The following is a 16170-nucleotide window of genomic DNA, read 5'->3' as shown; positions in this document are numbered from 1 at the left end:
GCTGTCTGTGCTAGCTGTCCCTACTTTAGCAGTGTAAGACTAGAGGGAAGGCAGCTAGTCATCACCATCCACTGCCAACTCTTGGGCTACACCTTTACTTACGAATAGTGGGATTGACTGTCACATTATAACACCCCCCCATGGTTGAAAGGGTGAGCATGTTTGGTGCGACAGGGATTTGAACCCACAACTCTTAAATTACGAGTTGAGTGCCTTAACTACCTGGCCGTGCTGGGCTGCACAAGAGAGTTTGCAACTAACTAATATATTAAAAAAAAATTTTTTTTTAATTTGTTTTACTTCAAAAGTCTAAGGTTTGCTACAACTTGTACAAATACTTCACACTGGAGTTTACAAACATTTTACTTGACCCACATCTCACTTAAACATACTTCTCAGTTGAACAGAATGAAGCAAATCTCACAACCACATCATCAAATTTTCCTAAATAAATATTCTTCAAGTACAAGGTATTAACGATTATCCAAATATTGAATGACATATTCTGCAAACATTATCTTAAGTTAACTCTTCAACTACAAATGGAAACATCCAAGATGGAGAAAATAAAACACTGAAATATCATTAGGGAGTAAGTAACACTATACAATCATTTTCAAACACCACATATCAGTAAACTATATAATCACACTTGCTATTAAAATAGTGAAAAAAGATGTGCTCTTTCTAATATACTTTCCCTGGTTCATCATTAAAACTAGTGCTAAAATAACTGCATTTAAGCTAAGAAAAAACAAAGCCACAAAATATAGAATCAATTTTAAAAAAAAAATCTTTCTGTAAACACAAAAGCACTACTTACGAGTCTGGATTAGAAACTGATTTCTTTCCACTTTCAGGAGTTTTACACAGACTACTCCCTTGTGAACTGGAGCTATCAGACTGATCTGACTGGTTAAAACTACCTGATGAACGAAGAGTCGATTCTTCTCTCAGATGCTGTAGAGAATGTACACAAGTAATTAAGACAACAAACACATGAGGAACAACTATTAAAATACTGAAACTGCTATTATGGTATTTGTGGTTAAAAAGAGAGAGAGTACACTTAAAACTTATGAAGTAGTTTTCAAACCTATTATTTCCTGAGAATATTACCAGTTTTTTTTTTTTTTAATAATAAATTTTACATACAACAAATTAAGCTTTATAAAGAGTTGATTAGAGTTGATCAATATATTGTAGCTATATTTGTATATCAATTATCAGAGCATGAAAACACAAGATGGCAATTAGCCATAGAAATGGTCCTAAATTATTCAAAAATAATTTCAAAATTAACAGTTCTCTGTACCAAATTACCGATTATAAATATAATTATTTGCTCACTTTAGTGAGGCTCTCTTCTTTTAACTCCTTCTCTACTCGAGAATATACCTTACAATAACGAGGTGAACAAGATGAAAAATTTCTGAAAAGAGAACTGTCATCAGTATCTTCCAGTTCCTCAGAGTCTTCAACTCCATGATTGTATCGATCAGATCTCGCTAATAAGAGAGAAGAAAGAAAAAAAATTCTAACTATGACTCAAACAAAATAATGGTTAAGAAAATATTAGGCACTTTTAGTAAATATATGAATTGTGCACTATAAATAGTGGAATGCTTCTTTAAAATTATTTTTAAATAATAAAAGTTTCAAGAAATTACAACAAAACAACTAAAAATATCTATCAGTTTGTTTTTTCTTCTTTTTGTTATATTTGTGTGCTTGTATTTTGTAATTACATTTCTTTTCATGTAGAAATAATTTTTTTTCAATAGTAACTTTAACATATTGCCTCAAATAAATAGGGTTCATATACCAGACAGCATGATGTTTTCATTGGCTAGTTCTCAGTGATTTTGGTTGTGACATTGGAACAACATAGTAATGATATGCAAAAATTATACTTACTATCAAAGTAACTTGTATCTTCTTCATCTTCCAACTGTGGAATAAATTCTGCTTTTTGACGAAGCAGAGATTCCCAATTAATAGATGCAAAGAAAGCATGATCTTTGACTTCATGAGCACCACCAGTTCCTAACCGATCAAATGGATTAGGCCTCAACAACAGAGTAATCAACTCTTTTGCATCTTCAGGCACAGGCCAGTCACTTTCATTAGGCCACTCAATTTCATCTAAACAAGAGGTGTTTCACATGAGATTCCAAGAGAAAAATGTTTTAATTTTATCCATTTTACTCAGTTTTAGCACTACCTTCTACCTACAGTATATATACCAAAACATTATTTTTCAGAAGGCATAACAATGATTGTGTGCACAGTAAAAAATTAGTCAAAACAAAAGACAGCAAACATGAACACTTCAAAGACATCATAAAAACAAAATTAAAGGCCATACATTGTCCTAGAAATAATATTTATTTCAGAAGTGTTATTCTAATTATATTACACATTTAAGAGCCACATATGCATCTTGTATTCTTGGTGTAAGAGTATTCATAACTGAGTAATAATCACATACAGAACCCACAAAATTTTACACCCACCTCAACTGAAATGCAAAATGACAAAATCTAATTTTTGATTCAGTTAAAGAAATAAAAAATATCCAAATAAATAGTGAAGTTATTAGGGCATACACAAAATGCTTTCTTATAATACAAGCATTTAATTTCTCACAGCTTTTTCCCATTTAATATTTACATTCAACTTGCTCTCAAATTATTAAGAGATGAATACACATCAAGTTTTACATATATAAAACACAAAAGTACTTTAATGTAAACATACCATTAATAACATGGGCAAAAAGTTCTTCAGGGGTTTCTCCAAAGAAAGGAACACACCCAATAAGAAATTCATACAAAATAATTCCCATGGACCACCAGTCAACAGGTTTACCTGGTAATCATATAGGAAAAGAGGAATCTCAACACCATATTCTGTTTGTTATATTTCATCATTCTCACTGTGCATTGTGTGTTATAGTTAGAAAAATTCAACAACAGTTAAACTAGTTCCTGGGTTCAGCTAACTATTTTATTGTAATACAAATAACCTATTCATCCACAGGATAAAAACAACAACAACACAGAAATATGTTATATTTGCATAATGGTGTTCAACACCCTTCATCTAAAGAATGGCTGTATATAACAAACACTTCATAAATTTAAATGTCTGACACAGTTTTGCAAAATTCTATGCATCACTAGAAAGTAAAAATGAGTAACTATTTCAACTAAGAAACATCTTTTCCACTACAAATTAATATCTATAGTTGTTTTTCATAGAGGAAAATCAGCAGTAGAACTTAGCTTAAAAGATAAAATACAGGAATTATGGGTCCTTGCAATTTCAAAAAAATATACAAATTAAGGAACTGCACAAAAAAAGTGAAAATAATTTAAATGCAAATTAAATGTAACAGTAGGGATAAGGTCTGATACCTCATACAGAACACTACACTGATAATACTGCAACACTGCTGTAACACAGAAACATACACATTTGGCAAAACATCATTCTGTATACAAGTAATCTGAAATATACAATTAATTACATACAGGAATAAATCCACTTCACACTTTGGTTTAGTATTTATTTTTTTCATTCGCTGTTTTGCAATAATACCATTGGCTAAATCATACCAAAATTAACAGCATACCATAACCCTGTAGTAAAACAACTTCCGGTGCTATGTATTCAGGAGTTCCAAAAACTTGCTTGTCGTTAAATTGCTTCGTTTCCCGATCCAAATATCCTTCATACATATTAGTGGTCACTAAAACAGAAGATCATTACATACTTATGTTTCTAATTAGAAATATAAAATAACTTCTGAGGCTATTTACTCAGTTTCTTATCATTAAACTGGTTAGTCTTCTAATCCAAGTATAATCCATACATAGTAGTACCATCAAAACAGAAGTTCATGATGTAGTTAAATGTATAATGAGAAATATAACCAATAAAACTACAACATAAATACTGACCTGATAAATAAAAAAAAAAAGCTAAAAACCTTTACAAAAACTTCAATCATTTTTAGGTTATCATGTACTTACAATGCAGATTTAGGAACACAGAACTTCACATTTTCTGATTAAAAAGAAACAGAAGTCACAGTTTGCACACAGCTGTATGTACATATGTTAAATACACTTTGCAAGTTGGTAAAAGCATACAATAAAAAAACTACAAATATTTATTTAACAAAAACTGATATTCATGAAATGAATTAGAAAACACAAATATTTTAAAATACAATGTTAAAGCTGAAACTATACCTTTACCATAAATATCTTGACACCTTAGTATAAAAGACATACAAAACTGACTTACTGTATAACAAAATTTGATTTTAAAAAGTTTCATTGTTTTATCTGTGCACAAGTGCCATCTACTTTATCCATATCTCACTACAATTGAGAATAAATCCTTCACTTTTAATGTTGCAGATTTGTTTGTAATATTTCAACTATGGAATTAGATTTATGTTAACAATTTTGAAATCAACTTTCATTTCAAGAGTAAATATTTAATTCTGAAACAAAAAAAATCTAATTAAACCCACTTTTAATTATATTTATCATAAGACAACAGAATTTATACTTAGTGTATTTTTAAATACTCCATTCTTTTCTCAATTCAAAGAGTGGTATAACAATATTTCAACCATACTTTATCATATTCATTTCCAACAATGCATTTTGCTCAATAAAAGAGCTACAACAAATGCTGTGACAGGCAGAACAAACAAATACAGAAACAATTTGTTAGAGTTACAATGGTTTATGTATGAACCTCTTTCTTTAAGGTGGTAAAGCTTGTTTATACTTAAAATGTATTTATTGTAAGATAATACTGAGAAAAAAGTGAATAATGGTATTTGAACCACATCCTTTACTAACATATAGCCAAATACCAGTATAAGCCACTGGGATAAAAACAATGGTGGTCATTCCACTGTTTTATATCAGCCATTTATTTCACTTCTGAGACTTAATTTCTAATTGTTGCTTTAATTTTACAATCAGTCTTTAAACTTTGAGAGTCACTTCAAAGCTACAACCAACATGAGTGTGTCATACCACTTGCATACATATATAAACTGGAAATTGAATGACAGGGCTTTTGTATTTCAGGTCATATGACTAATTTGCCTTACTTTTGTAAAAAAGAACCAAATAAGTAACTAAGTTTTTCCTCTCCCATAACCATTACCATCAGTAACAAAACATTTTACTCTTAAATTTAGTTCTGAGCATATTACAGCATGGGTCATAACACTGTCTTTGTCAAGACTGAAACAAAAATTAAAGATGTGTAACTCACAAAAATTCACAACTCCTGTTGTACTTTTTTCCAGAAAATGTAAATTCCTACATGTACATTTTTTTTCCCAAAATACTTACAGTTCATTAGGCCAATTTTTGATAATCCAAAGTCTGTCAACTTGATGTGTCCCATGGCTGTAATAAGGAGGCTGAAAATAAAGATTATCTTAATTTAAGCTGACACTGACACACATCAACTAATGGATAAAGCACAAGAAATAGTAAGCAACATTCTTAAGCTCTCACTGATAGTTTAAACTGCACAGAAATTACATCATTTTCAAAGATACAGATAATCAGCTAATAATGAAATATATCCCTAATAAGAAATCTAATAGAAGAAAACCTTTTGTTGAAAACTGTTTCCAAACAAGGGATTAATATGGCTGTAATTGTGCTTTATCTTGAAAACTTATTTACAATAACTATGACTTTATAATTATTTACCTACTATACTTTTACAATGAATATTTCATCTGTAAAAGATGAAGAGCTTAATGCTGTTTTAAATACAATTTTATTCAGTTTACTATTTTGTTTTAAATAAAAAATAACTAAATTTATATCAATATTCTAAAAACATATTCAACTTTCTCATTATATCAATCTAGTTATAGCACACTTATCTTGATATTAAAAATAAAGTTTGACCAAACAAAAATTTCAAAAATGTTATGATCAATTTCAACCAGCATTATAGCTTGTTTTCTACACATCAAAACCTGTTGAATTATTTAAACTTTAGTCTTAACAAAAACAAAGTTCAAGAAAAGAGAGAGAACAGGTTTGCACAGTAACTAGTACAAATACTTTTGTTATTTATGCTAAAAGAAGTGCATTAATCCATTCTAATCGAGAAAACATTCCATAGGAAGAACAAACTGTTCATTAAAATGTGGTATTCATGACATTTAGGAGTTATCTTACCACATTTTGTACATGCATGAAAATGTAACTGCTACTTGAAAAATTGTATTGATAGCAAAACAAAAACTCACTTGTCAGGTTTTAAGTCTCGATGAACAATCCCATAACTATGTAAGTATTCTACAGCCAATACAGTTTCAGCAAAGTAAAATCTTGCCATGTCAACAGGCAACGGCCCCATGTTTTTCAACAACGTAGCACAGTCACCACCTTCTACGTACTCCATAACCATGCATAAGTATTTCTGTATGAAATAAAAATATCACTACCCTCTAAACCTTGAGCTTTATGACTGTCATGTTTTGTTCAAAAGATAATAACTAACTCCAAATGCAAAGTTTAAAATAAATATTAAATTTAATACAGAGCCATAATCATGTAAACACACATTACAAAGTAATAACTTGGAAATTTCTTTGCATTTTTCATACATGAAAAATTACTATTTAAATTTTTACCTTCAGACTAGTCACAGTATGGTATGCATACAACAATGGTTTTATAAAAATGCACTTTATTTAATTTCATAAAAACTTATATGAAAGCTATCTGCACTATATGTCCCTAATTGTGAAGCAATATAATGTAACAGAAAGCAGAAAGTCAATGCCACCAACTCTAAAGGATGCTCTAGGATTTGACTGCAACTCTTATGATGCATCAATTACCCAAATGTATGGCAAGTCTTGGCTGTGTACATCCTGATCTTGGTACAGTAAGTAAAACACTAAGTATTGAACCTGAATGTTTAGTTCACTTATGTTGTACAGAAAGTTTTATATGTACACACACACACACACACACACACACACACACACAGACAGAAGAATAAACATTATTAGGCCAATAAATACATCAAAACAATAAAAAAAGGAAAAATAAAAACTTCAAATGTACATAAAAAGTACTATTAATTCAAAAGTAGCCTCAGTATGATAAGAGTTCATGTTCAAACTGGTTTTCACAGTCTTCCCATAAAGTAATATATTCTAAACTTACAACTTCTCTCCAATGTATTTTCACTAACTTGTTAAAATCATCTTTTTCATAACATTTTGTTAATATGGACTTTATTTATGAATTACTTAAATACTTCAGATAGAATGGAAGTGTACAAACTGTGCATAGGATAAAGTATACATGTCTAATGCTAATTCATGTCAAATTCTTGTATTTTTGTGTCAAAAACAAATATGAATAGAACTTAAATACAACCTGCATAAACCTACGTTCGTTTACACCTGGAACAATGTATAAATGATAATAGTTATAATGACAGAATTCTAATATAAACAATATTTAACTAAATGTATTAATATAGCTAAAATTGTCATTAATAGATAGGGTATCAACTAATGATTGAGGTCTTATGTGATGAGGAAACACCCACTTGGAGTAAAAAAAAAATCTCAAGACGACTGGTATGGTTACTAAAACTTTTATTAAAACAAAGAACAATGTTTCAACCTTTTAAGTCACCAAAAGATGAGCTATGAATGACATGTTGTTCTCTACTTTATTTTAATAAAAGTTGTAATACCCATACCAGCAGTCTTGAGATTGAGATTTTAGTTTGTTAGAGTATTTACTTATTGATGCAACAAACTTAATACTATATGTTTTGCAGAACACTTTTCTTTAAAGTTTGTTACTTGTAAATGTTTTAGTGTAGATTTAGGTAGTTAGTTATTTTTCATTTGAATTTCTTTATAAGGATAACTGTTTATTGTTTATTTAAATGACTATCCCAAGAGTTATTAACCCTACTGGAATGAGCTTCTGTACTTTACACGTGTAACCACCAAGTAACCATGGTGATATACATATTATGATGCTGAAAGTATGTATTGAGTCTTCACGAAATTTCACAAGCTCTTAGTAAACAAAATTATAATTTTTTTAACTAAATATACATCTGTAATTATATGGTGTCCAAGCGATGACCATTCCCAAATGCAGTGATTTTAACGTTAAGATCAAACAATACTTTCTTAACCTGAAAATTTTTGCATTCCGTTTGTGTAATTCCCTATACTTCTAAGATGAATATGAAATGTCTTTTTCAGAAAACCTTTATATTTTATCTGTTATTTATACACCTGTTTATAAATTAGATTTTTGGAGATAAATAATTTTCATATTGGCACTTATTTGTTGGGTGAAGTTTTCCCTTTGTGCCCATCTCAGGCACAAAGTGCAAACTTCATCTGATGAACAAGTGTCAATATCTATTGATGTGGAAAAAAAAGCAGAGATAATTTCCTAACTGATGCCTAATAGGTTTATAATGTTTATATCTTAGTTACTGTTATAATAATACACATGAATAACAAGAAATATGGTACTTACAAGTCTTTTTTTTGCCATAGACTTAACGGAAACTACTAATGTATGTATAAAATAGCCACTGTCTGTATGTAATGCTTCATAACACTAAAAAAAATTGCCTTAGTAGTGAGAGCGCTCAGATCAAATGAAAGTCTTGTGTTCAAATAAAAAGCACAGTCCGGATTTTTTCAATCTTTTTTATTGTTAAGTGATCACGTCTCAAGCAAACTCTTCCAATATGTAAAGAAAAAAAAAAACCCTTTGTATTTTAAATTAATATCTGAAATATTGGTTAAAATTTGAATTAAAAAATAGTATATTTATAGCATCATCAGGTGGACAGATTATAGTGTGCATGACATGACCTTTTATTAAATAGCTATTATTTGTGTCATTGTAACTGACATCAAAACAGTTTATAACAATTTTTATTGTTTTAAGTTCTGAATTTTAAAGGACATATAAAAAAAATCAATTGTTTGTTTGTCACATAGCACCACATATCTTCTTTTATTGCTCAGTTTATACTTTATTTCACCTACCATACAATTTACACAATGGTTAGCAAATTAGAAAGTAACTTGAGATACTGACAAGCTACAATGTAAAATAAGAACTTCTGATTTGCTGAGATGTTAATATACTCAGCCAATCTAGTAGAGTGGCTCCTCCTACTACTTCATGTTTTTTAAAGCTCTTGTCTAGTCTCTCCCACTTCTTTTGACTAAGTATTTACTACTAAGAAAAAAGAGCAGTTTCCTGTGGATATAAATCTAACAGTCTTACGTAAATAGCTCGAAAGAGAATGTTATAATTTCACCAAAACTGATGAAGTGTGATGACTAAGTTTATCTGAACAGATATATTTATTTAGTCATACATAACTTATGTAGGAACCCAGATAAATTACAAGGGTTTTTGTAAGCACTATTATTACAAGTTCATTTTTTTTTCTAAAATGTGTATTTAAAGCCTACAAAAATTAACATCTCTTCACCTACCACTCTGAAGAATAAACAACAAAGTTCACAGCACAGCTTAGCAAATACAATTGTGCACAAGCACAAAATCTCATAACACTGCCAGTTCTCAAATTTTGTATTTCAAAGTATTTTACTTATTCTTCTATTTTTTAATAAAATAACTAAAATTAAGTAATAGTATTTGTTGGTTGATGAATAAGTTTGATGAAAGGGAAACAGAATTTTATAACAATGCACCCAAATAATATCTTTGTTTGCCTATATGGTATACTATTAAATTCCAAACATCCTACTAGGAGAAGGATCAATACTTAAATGCTGGTAATGTTTATTGGATCAACTCCAAAACTTTTTGTGATGAAACACTGTAGGATAAATAAACCTAAAATGTCCACATCATGTTTTCAATGCAGAGGTCAAGTCAGCTTATTTTTTCATGCATGCTTTGTGGCTTTATTTTCAGTGGGTTTCTACCTCAGTCATTAACAGTAAAACAAAACACAGAAAATAAATGTGAAATTCTACGTAATTAAAACTGTAAAAAAATATATTTTGAAACTTCATAACTAATAATAAAAACATAAAAGGACACAACTGTTCATTTTATTTCTGTCTTTACAACTTTCAACTTTACATTTGGGGATAGTAAAAAAAAAAATTGACATATTCACAAAGATATCTTTAATAAAAGTCTGCCAAATATTGTGTAGATAAACTTATATTAAAACATATAGTATAAAAACTATAACAATCACAAAAAGATTGAGGTCTGTTCCTGCAACTGAGCACATTGAGAGTTGAATGGGTACTTTAGCTAATTTGAAATAAGCATTTTGTAGATATACAATATTTACCAAATACATATATCCATGCATTATTCTTAAAATCATAATAATAAAAGACAGCATTTTAGGTAATTTCTCTTTAACTTCCAAATAGATTTTACATAGCTGCTTGAGTTATGTTCACAAAGTATGTTTCTGCCACCATTCATGATTCATTCATAAACAGATTTCACTTTTTCACTGCTATGCAAATAAGATAGATCTAAAAACAAATAAAAAAAATGTTTATAAATTAGCCAAAAAATGTCAAGTTATATCATATTATAGAATAAACAGACCAAAGCATGGTACTTACTTTTGTTTCAAAACTACAAAACATGCCAACCACAAATGGATTGTTTGTAAAACCCATAATATCTCTCTCTGCATAAACTTGTTCTCTCTGGTTTCTAAGTATAAGATTCTGTTTGTTTATTTTCTTCATGGCAAACCTCTGTCTACTTGCTTTATGGCGCACTAAGTATACAGCTCTGAGAAAGATGTAAAACATTTTCTCTCAGCAAATATTTAAATAAAACATGTGCTAAATTTTCTTTAATTAGTAATACATCCACACTCACAAAACTATTCAAATTCATGTAAAACTTTAAACTAATACACTACTTTTCAAGTTCTTACTATATTAAATCAGAAATAATAATTTATTTCAGCAAAATGGCTAAAAACACCAGGAAAAAGTCAAACCATTTTTATTACAGCCTTTATAGCAATAATGCTTGGAAAAAATATTTACTTCATAAAGTAACTATTATATTTATATTCTTTAATATTAAACATGTGTTTGCAATACAGAAGACTACATATAAAAGTTTAAGAATTATATTCTGAGAACTGTTGTAAAAGATATATTTTGATGAACTCATTCAAGATACATACATTTACACATTTTTCATGTATATTAACATACATTAGGGATTCTTTACTATGCAATGTTCAATAAACAGTATACCCTTTCTTATGTCAAACATGTCTAAATGTGCAGTGATATACCTAGATAACATTAAAAAACTTCTTTAGTCTACTAATTTACATAATTAAGTTAAACCTGAAATATAAATCACATTTACAGTTAAACATATGCAAAAGTCACTCAGTATTTTTAATCCGAGCGACACCTTAAATTTAAACACAAGTTAAATAACTCCAGCAGAGTGTTCAAAAGTTAGACATAGCCAGCTTCAAACTTAGAACACTGAACCAGGAGTTAAAATAACTCAAAGCACTCACTGCCTTGACGGTTAATCTTAAACATTTAAAAGAACTGAATGTTGCTGTTATAATATAACAAGAGCTGAAAGTACAACTCTTTTAGGTCTTCCAACCTATACTTTACATGTTTACCACTAGGTCATGCCCAATCCATGTTTAAGGTATAAAATATCAGTTATTATTTTTACATATTATCCTTTTAACTTTATAATTTTACCACAGAATTAACTGTAATTATTCTCTAACATTAGACATAAAACTGAATTGTAATAGATGCTTAAATTACCTGTGTATTGTAAGAACTTTAACATTTTAAACAAAACTTTACAAAACAAGTTAATATTTTTCATTATATTAATGCACAGATACACCAATGGATAAATGAATAGATGGGCACATGAGAAATGTTTAAATACCATCACAACAAAAACAAAGCTGTAATATTAAGCACTAACATATACATAAGGGACTCACCCATAAGCTCCATTACTGATTAGTTTTATCATTTCAAAGTCCTCCTCAGAAGGAGGTCTCGCCTTATTACTGATACCTACAGCTGTCTGGAAAAACAGTAAAAACAAAACTGTATAATATTGTACATTAATTTCTCACACTTTCTTTATGTTCACATAAAGAAACATTTACATACTATTACAGACTTAATGATAGAATGTATCAAGTACAAATTTGGCAATAAATATCTTAATTCAGAAATCAATCCCAACCAACACAAGACTTTATATTAAATTAATAACCATTAGCAACTGTTTACTCATCAGATATAATCTACCCCAGTAAAGATCCATAACATGCTTTGAAAAAACTTGTTTGTGCAAGAATCCCTACACGTAAATAAATTATATTAATAAGAGAACACTTATTGGTACTGTTTTTAGTTCTTATGCTTGCAATAACAATTTCTTTCACAGCAGAAAACAATCAAACTACTATTTGGTTGCAGCAACAAAAGAAATAGGTCTTACCTCTGCAGAAAAGTTGTATTCAAGGGAACTAGGTTCATGATGATCTCCTGAAGGTTCTTCATGTGTGAAATCTAAAACACAAGAATGGCTCATTAACCCTTTGAAGACAAGTGTGTAGGTTTCTAAAATGCAATAATAAGTTCTTAACACTTTGAAGACAAATGCACTGGTTTCTAAAAAGCAAGAACAGTTTGTTAACCTGTTAAAGACCATTGTGTTGATTTCTAAACAAACAAGAATAGTTTCTTAACAATTTGAAGTTCAGTTATATTGGTTACCAAAACAATAAGAATAGTTGTTAACCCTTTGAAGACTAGTATCTCAATTTGACTGAGCCCAATCAGTTCTAAGTATACAAGGAAATTACAAAACTAAATTGTATACATCTGAATACAAACTTTCTAAAGAATATGTAGTTTTATATGTAAAGAAAATCATTTAGCTGCATCTCAGTACTTTTATGACTGTTTACCATCTGCATTCTTAGAGTATTCATGATTGTTTAAACTTTGTAGAATGGATGGCAACTGACCTGAAGACGTGAAAGGCGGAAGGCTTTCGAAATATTGTCCTCTACACTTGTGTCTTGGAAACAGGCAGCTGCCATTCACTCCACAAAGTTTCATCAATAAAAATGATTCCTTTTGTTTTAGATTTATCCTTTATTTGTTAATATGTTAATCTAAAAAAACGTGCCCTCCTCTCAATATAAACTAGTTTATTGTCTTATTTAATTCCAATAAAACCTCACAAAATTTACTGTAATTAGTTAATGACTACTGGTCCACACAGCATAATAAACTAGGAAAATATAACAGAAACATGTGCAACAGAGATTTGATAAATTACTATTCATCAAAAGTTTTATTACATATTTTGTTTTAACTGAATCAATTTTGTAACCAGAAAAAACACAACAAAACTCTATATAATAAGTAATAGGAGTATCATTTTTATAAGCCTAGTGACCCAAATATTTGCTAACCCTGAAACACCATTATCTGAATTCACTTGCATAGAATATTTCTGTAGCTTTCGAAAGGAATAATAAAAACCGTGTTAGCCAGAAGAAAGTGTCACAAAAAATAAAAATTTTTATAATCATTTATAAAAATACTTTGTTCACCTTCAATTAAACAGTTTTACCAGACCCTTCTTTAGAACATAAGATATCAAAAAATTCCATAATCAATAAAAACCAAGTTGTTTACATCAATGTGAAACTAAATAGCATCCCTTCACAGGAAACACATGTCCATATAGTGAGCCTTTATAGAAGGTATAGGAAAGCAAGTTCATCAAATAAAATCACAGCTTGCTTTTACCAATCCAAAAACTTCAAAAATATTGTCTTTATAATTCTTCACACTTAAAAAACACAAAATATAAGCCAAGCCATAATAACAACACAAAATATGTCCCTTTTTACATACACTACAAAAATGTACTTTGTTTTTAATTCTAAAATGAACTATGTAAAAATTACAAAAACATTTTAACACCATTTTCTGATTCAAAATTATTGAGATGCATGGAAATGAGAGTTGTAGTTTTTAATAAAAGCTTCAATACAAGTGTTTGCAGAGTAACAAACTAAGCTGACTGCATTCCCCAGTGAGGGATACTTTGTAATGTTTTAAATTGTCCTGCAGTGGAACTAGAAAATCATAAACACTAGTTTAAATTAAAATATAAATGCAGAAGTTCACAAGAATATATTTCACATCAACAAGTTACAACACACACACACACACACTAAAATAACAAAATCAAGGATAACTGATTAAAAAATAATATCGTCTGTACTCGGTCACCAGATAAAGCTCTAATATTTGATAACTCAACCTATTCTGGATTAGTATTATGATCCAGCATACCAGTGATATAACAGTTTCTTTTAAAAAAAGGAACGTTAACTGATGCATAACGCAGTGTATGAAGTGCATTAAAAACAATTAAAATGCTACCTGTAAGATGCAAATATCAATTACAAGCAACATTTATACAACGAAATTCATTGAAAACTCCAAATTCTGACTCATTAAATACAATTAAGTCGACATTTTGTTCTGGTAAACAGTCTTGAGCATTTTTTACTGCACTCACTTTTTTGTTGTTAATTAAATAAATAAAATAAGTTTGCATTCCCAGGTTTAAGGGATAGCTTCTGTATGTATGTGTACTTACAAGTTCCTTTAAAACTAAATGCAACTGTCTGTTAACAACATGCAGAAAAAACTAAATTCAGTTTTAAACTAATGTTCTTTCTCTGCTGTAAAAAAAAAGAAATAAAAATTGGCAGATGAAATATTGCTTTTGAAGAATGATCTATTATTTAAAAAAAAAACTCAAAATTCAATAGAAACATAGTAAAGAGTATAATAGAATGTATTACTACTGCTACCTTTCTTTAATTTCATGCAGAAAAAGAGAAGTACCTGAAAGAGGATCCCTGTTTAATCCTAACTTATTGATTATGTACTGAGGAATATCTGTGTTAACTCCTTGAAGTACTTTGGCTTGTCCTTCAGCTGCTTCAAGGAGTCGGTAGAAGTCCTCTGGATCAAATTCCTATATAAAACTCATCTTTTACTTGGGGTGATTCACAGCAGCATTAATCAGTACTAACTTTGTACAAGTATTATCTACATATAAACATGCTATAAGATCAAGAAATAACCAACATTAGACTAATTTTAAGACAGTTTGTAAAGCTGACTTCTCTGCATCTTACCAAGTACCTTTTTTTCTTTTCAATATGTTAAGTGATAACTCACAGATGAAATCATACTAAACATTAAAGCTCATCAAAACCCTTCAAAATGAAACTGCTGTCCAGTGCTTATGTAAAATTACTTATGAGAATCCAGTCCTTAAGCTCTGACTTAAGTTTACTATTACAAACAGATTAGAATCTCAAAAAATTGTTGTATTAGTTTAAATGAACAGAAAAGAATTATGTTTTTATTCATAATAGCTTTCAATCCTCCTAATACAAGTCATAACTTAAGTAAATTCGTATTTTTAAGTTTGATTCGAAAGTTGTGAGAAATTAAAGTTACCTAGAAACAAAAATAATAACTGGGCTTTTCCATAAAAAATTAGATTCATTCACACAAATCCTAATGAAGAGAATTTAACTTAACTGAATGCTTGCCTCATAAATTTACTTGTCAAATGTTAAAAAAAAAAACTACCAATAGAGAACACTGTTTCCACTCCTTTAAAAGCTACTAAATAAATTAAACAAACAAATCTGGACTATCTTTTGCTTTTGATTTTATATATGATATTTCCTGTTATTCAAATAACATTTAGGACAATGTGCAGAGTAGTTTCGTTTGTTTTTTTAAATTTCTTGCAAAGCTACTCGAGGGCTATCTGCACTAGCTGTCCCTACTTTAGCAATATAAGACTAGAGGGAAGGCAGCTTGTCATCACCACCCACTGCCAACTCTTGGGCTAATCTTACCAACGAATAGTGGGATTGACCATCACATTATAATGACCCCACGGCTGAAAGGGCGAGCATGTTTGGTGTGAAAGAGAATCAAACCTGCAACCATCAGATTACAAGTAGAATGCC

General features: G+C 29.6%; 1 protein-coding gene across 16 annotated transcripts in view; it reads right to left on the bottom strand.

Annotated features, from left to right (window-relative positions):
• The window catches only part of LOC143248800 (microtubule-associated serine/threonine-protein kinase 3-like), a 117214-nt gene that overhangs the window by 11452 nt on the left and 89592 nt on the right, over nucleotides 1–16170 (bottom strand). For 14 of the 16 annotated variants that reach the window (XM_076497547.1, XM_076497550.1, XM_076497548.1 and 11 more), the window contains 11 exons: nucleotides 15023–15155; nucleotides 12585–12655; nucleotides 12076–12161; nucleotides 10688–10862; nucleotides 6308–6480; nucleotides 5388–5458; nucleotides 3638–3754; nucleotides 2761–2871; nucleotides 1918–2145; nucleotides 1351–1508; nucleotides 824–960 (listed from right to left, as the gene is read on the bottom strand). In XM_076497547.1, coding sequence (XP_076353662.1) covers nucleotides 824–960; nucleotides 1351–1508; nucleotides 1918–2145; nucleotides 2761–2871; nucleotides 3638–3754; nucleotides 5388–5458; nucleotides 6308–6480; nucleotides 10688–10862; nucleotides 12076–12161; nucleotides 12585–12655; nucleotides 15023–15155 — 1460 coding nt within the window. The remainder of the gene's footprint in view (nucleotides 1–823; nucleotides 961–1350; nucleotides 1509–1917; nucleotides 2146–2760; nucleotides 2872–3637; nucleotides 3755–5387; nucleotides 5459–6307; nucleotides 6481–10687; nucleotides 10863–12075; nucleotides 12162–12584; nucleotides 12656–15022; nucleotides 15156–16170) is intronic. The other 2 variants (XM_076497551.1, XM_076497552.1) reach the window with 1 other exon arrangement.

This window comes from Tachypleus tridentatus, chromosome 4 (assembly GCF_004210375.1).
Source record: "Tachypleus tridentatus isolate NWPU-2018 chromosome 4, ASM421037v1, whole genome shotgun sequence".
Lineage (NCBI taxonomy): Eukaryota > Metazoa > Arthropoda > Merostomata > Xiphosura > Limulidae > Tachypleus > Tachypleus tridentatus.
The sequence above is the reverse complement of the archived record's forward strand: the minus strand, read 5'-3'. Positions and strand labels throughout refer to the sequence as shown.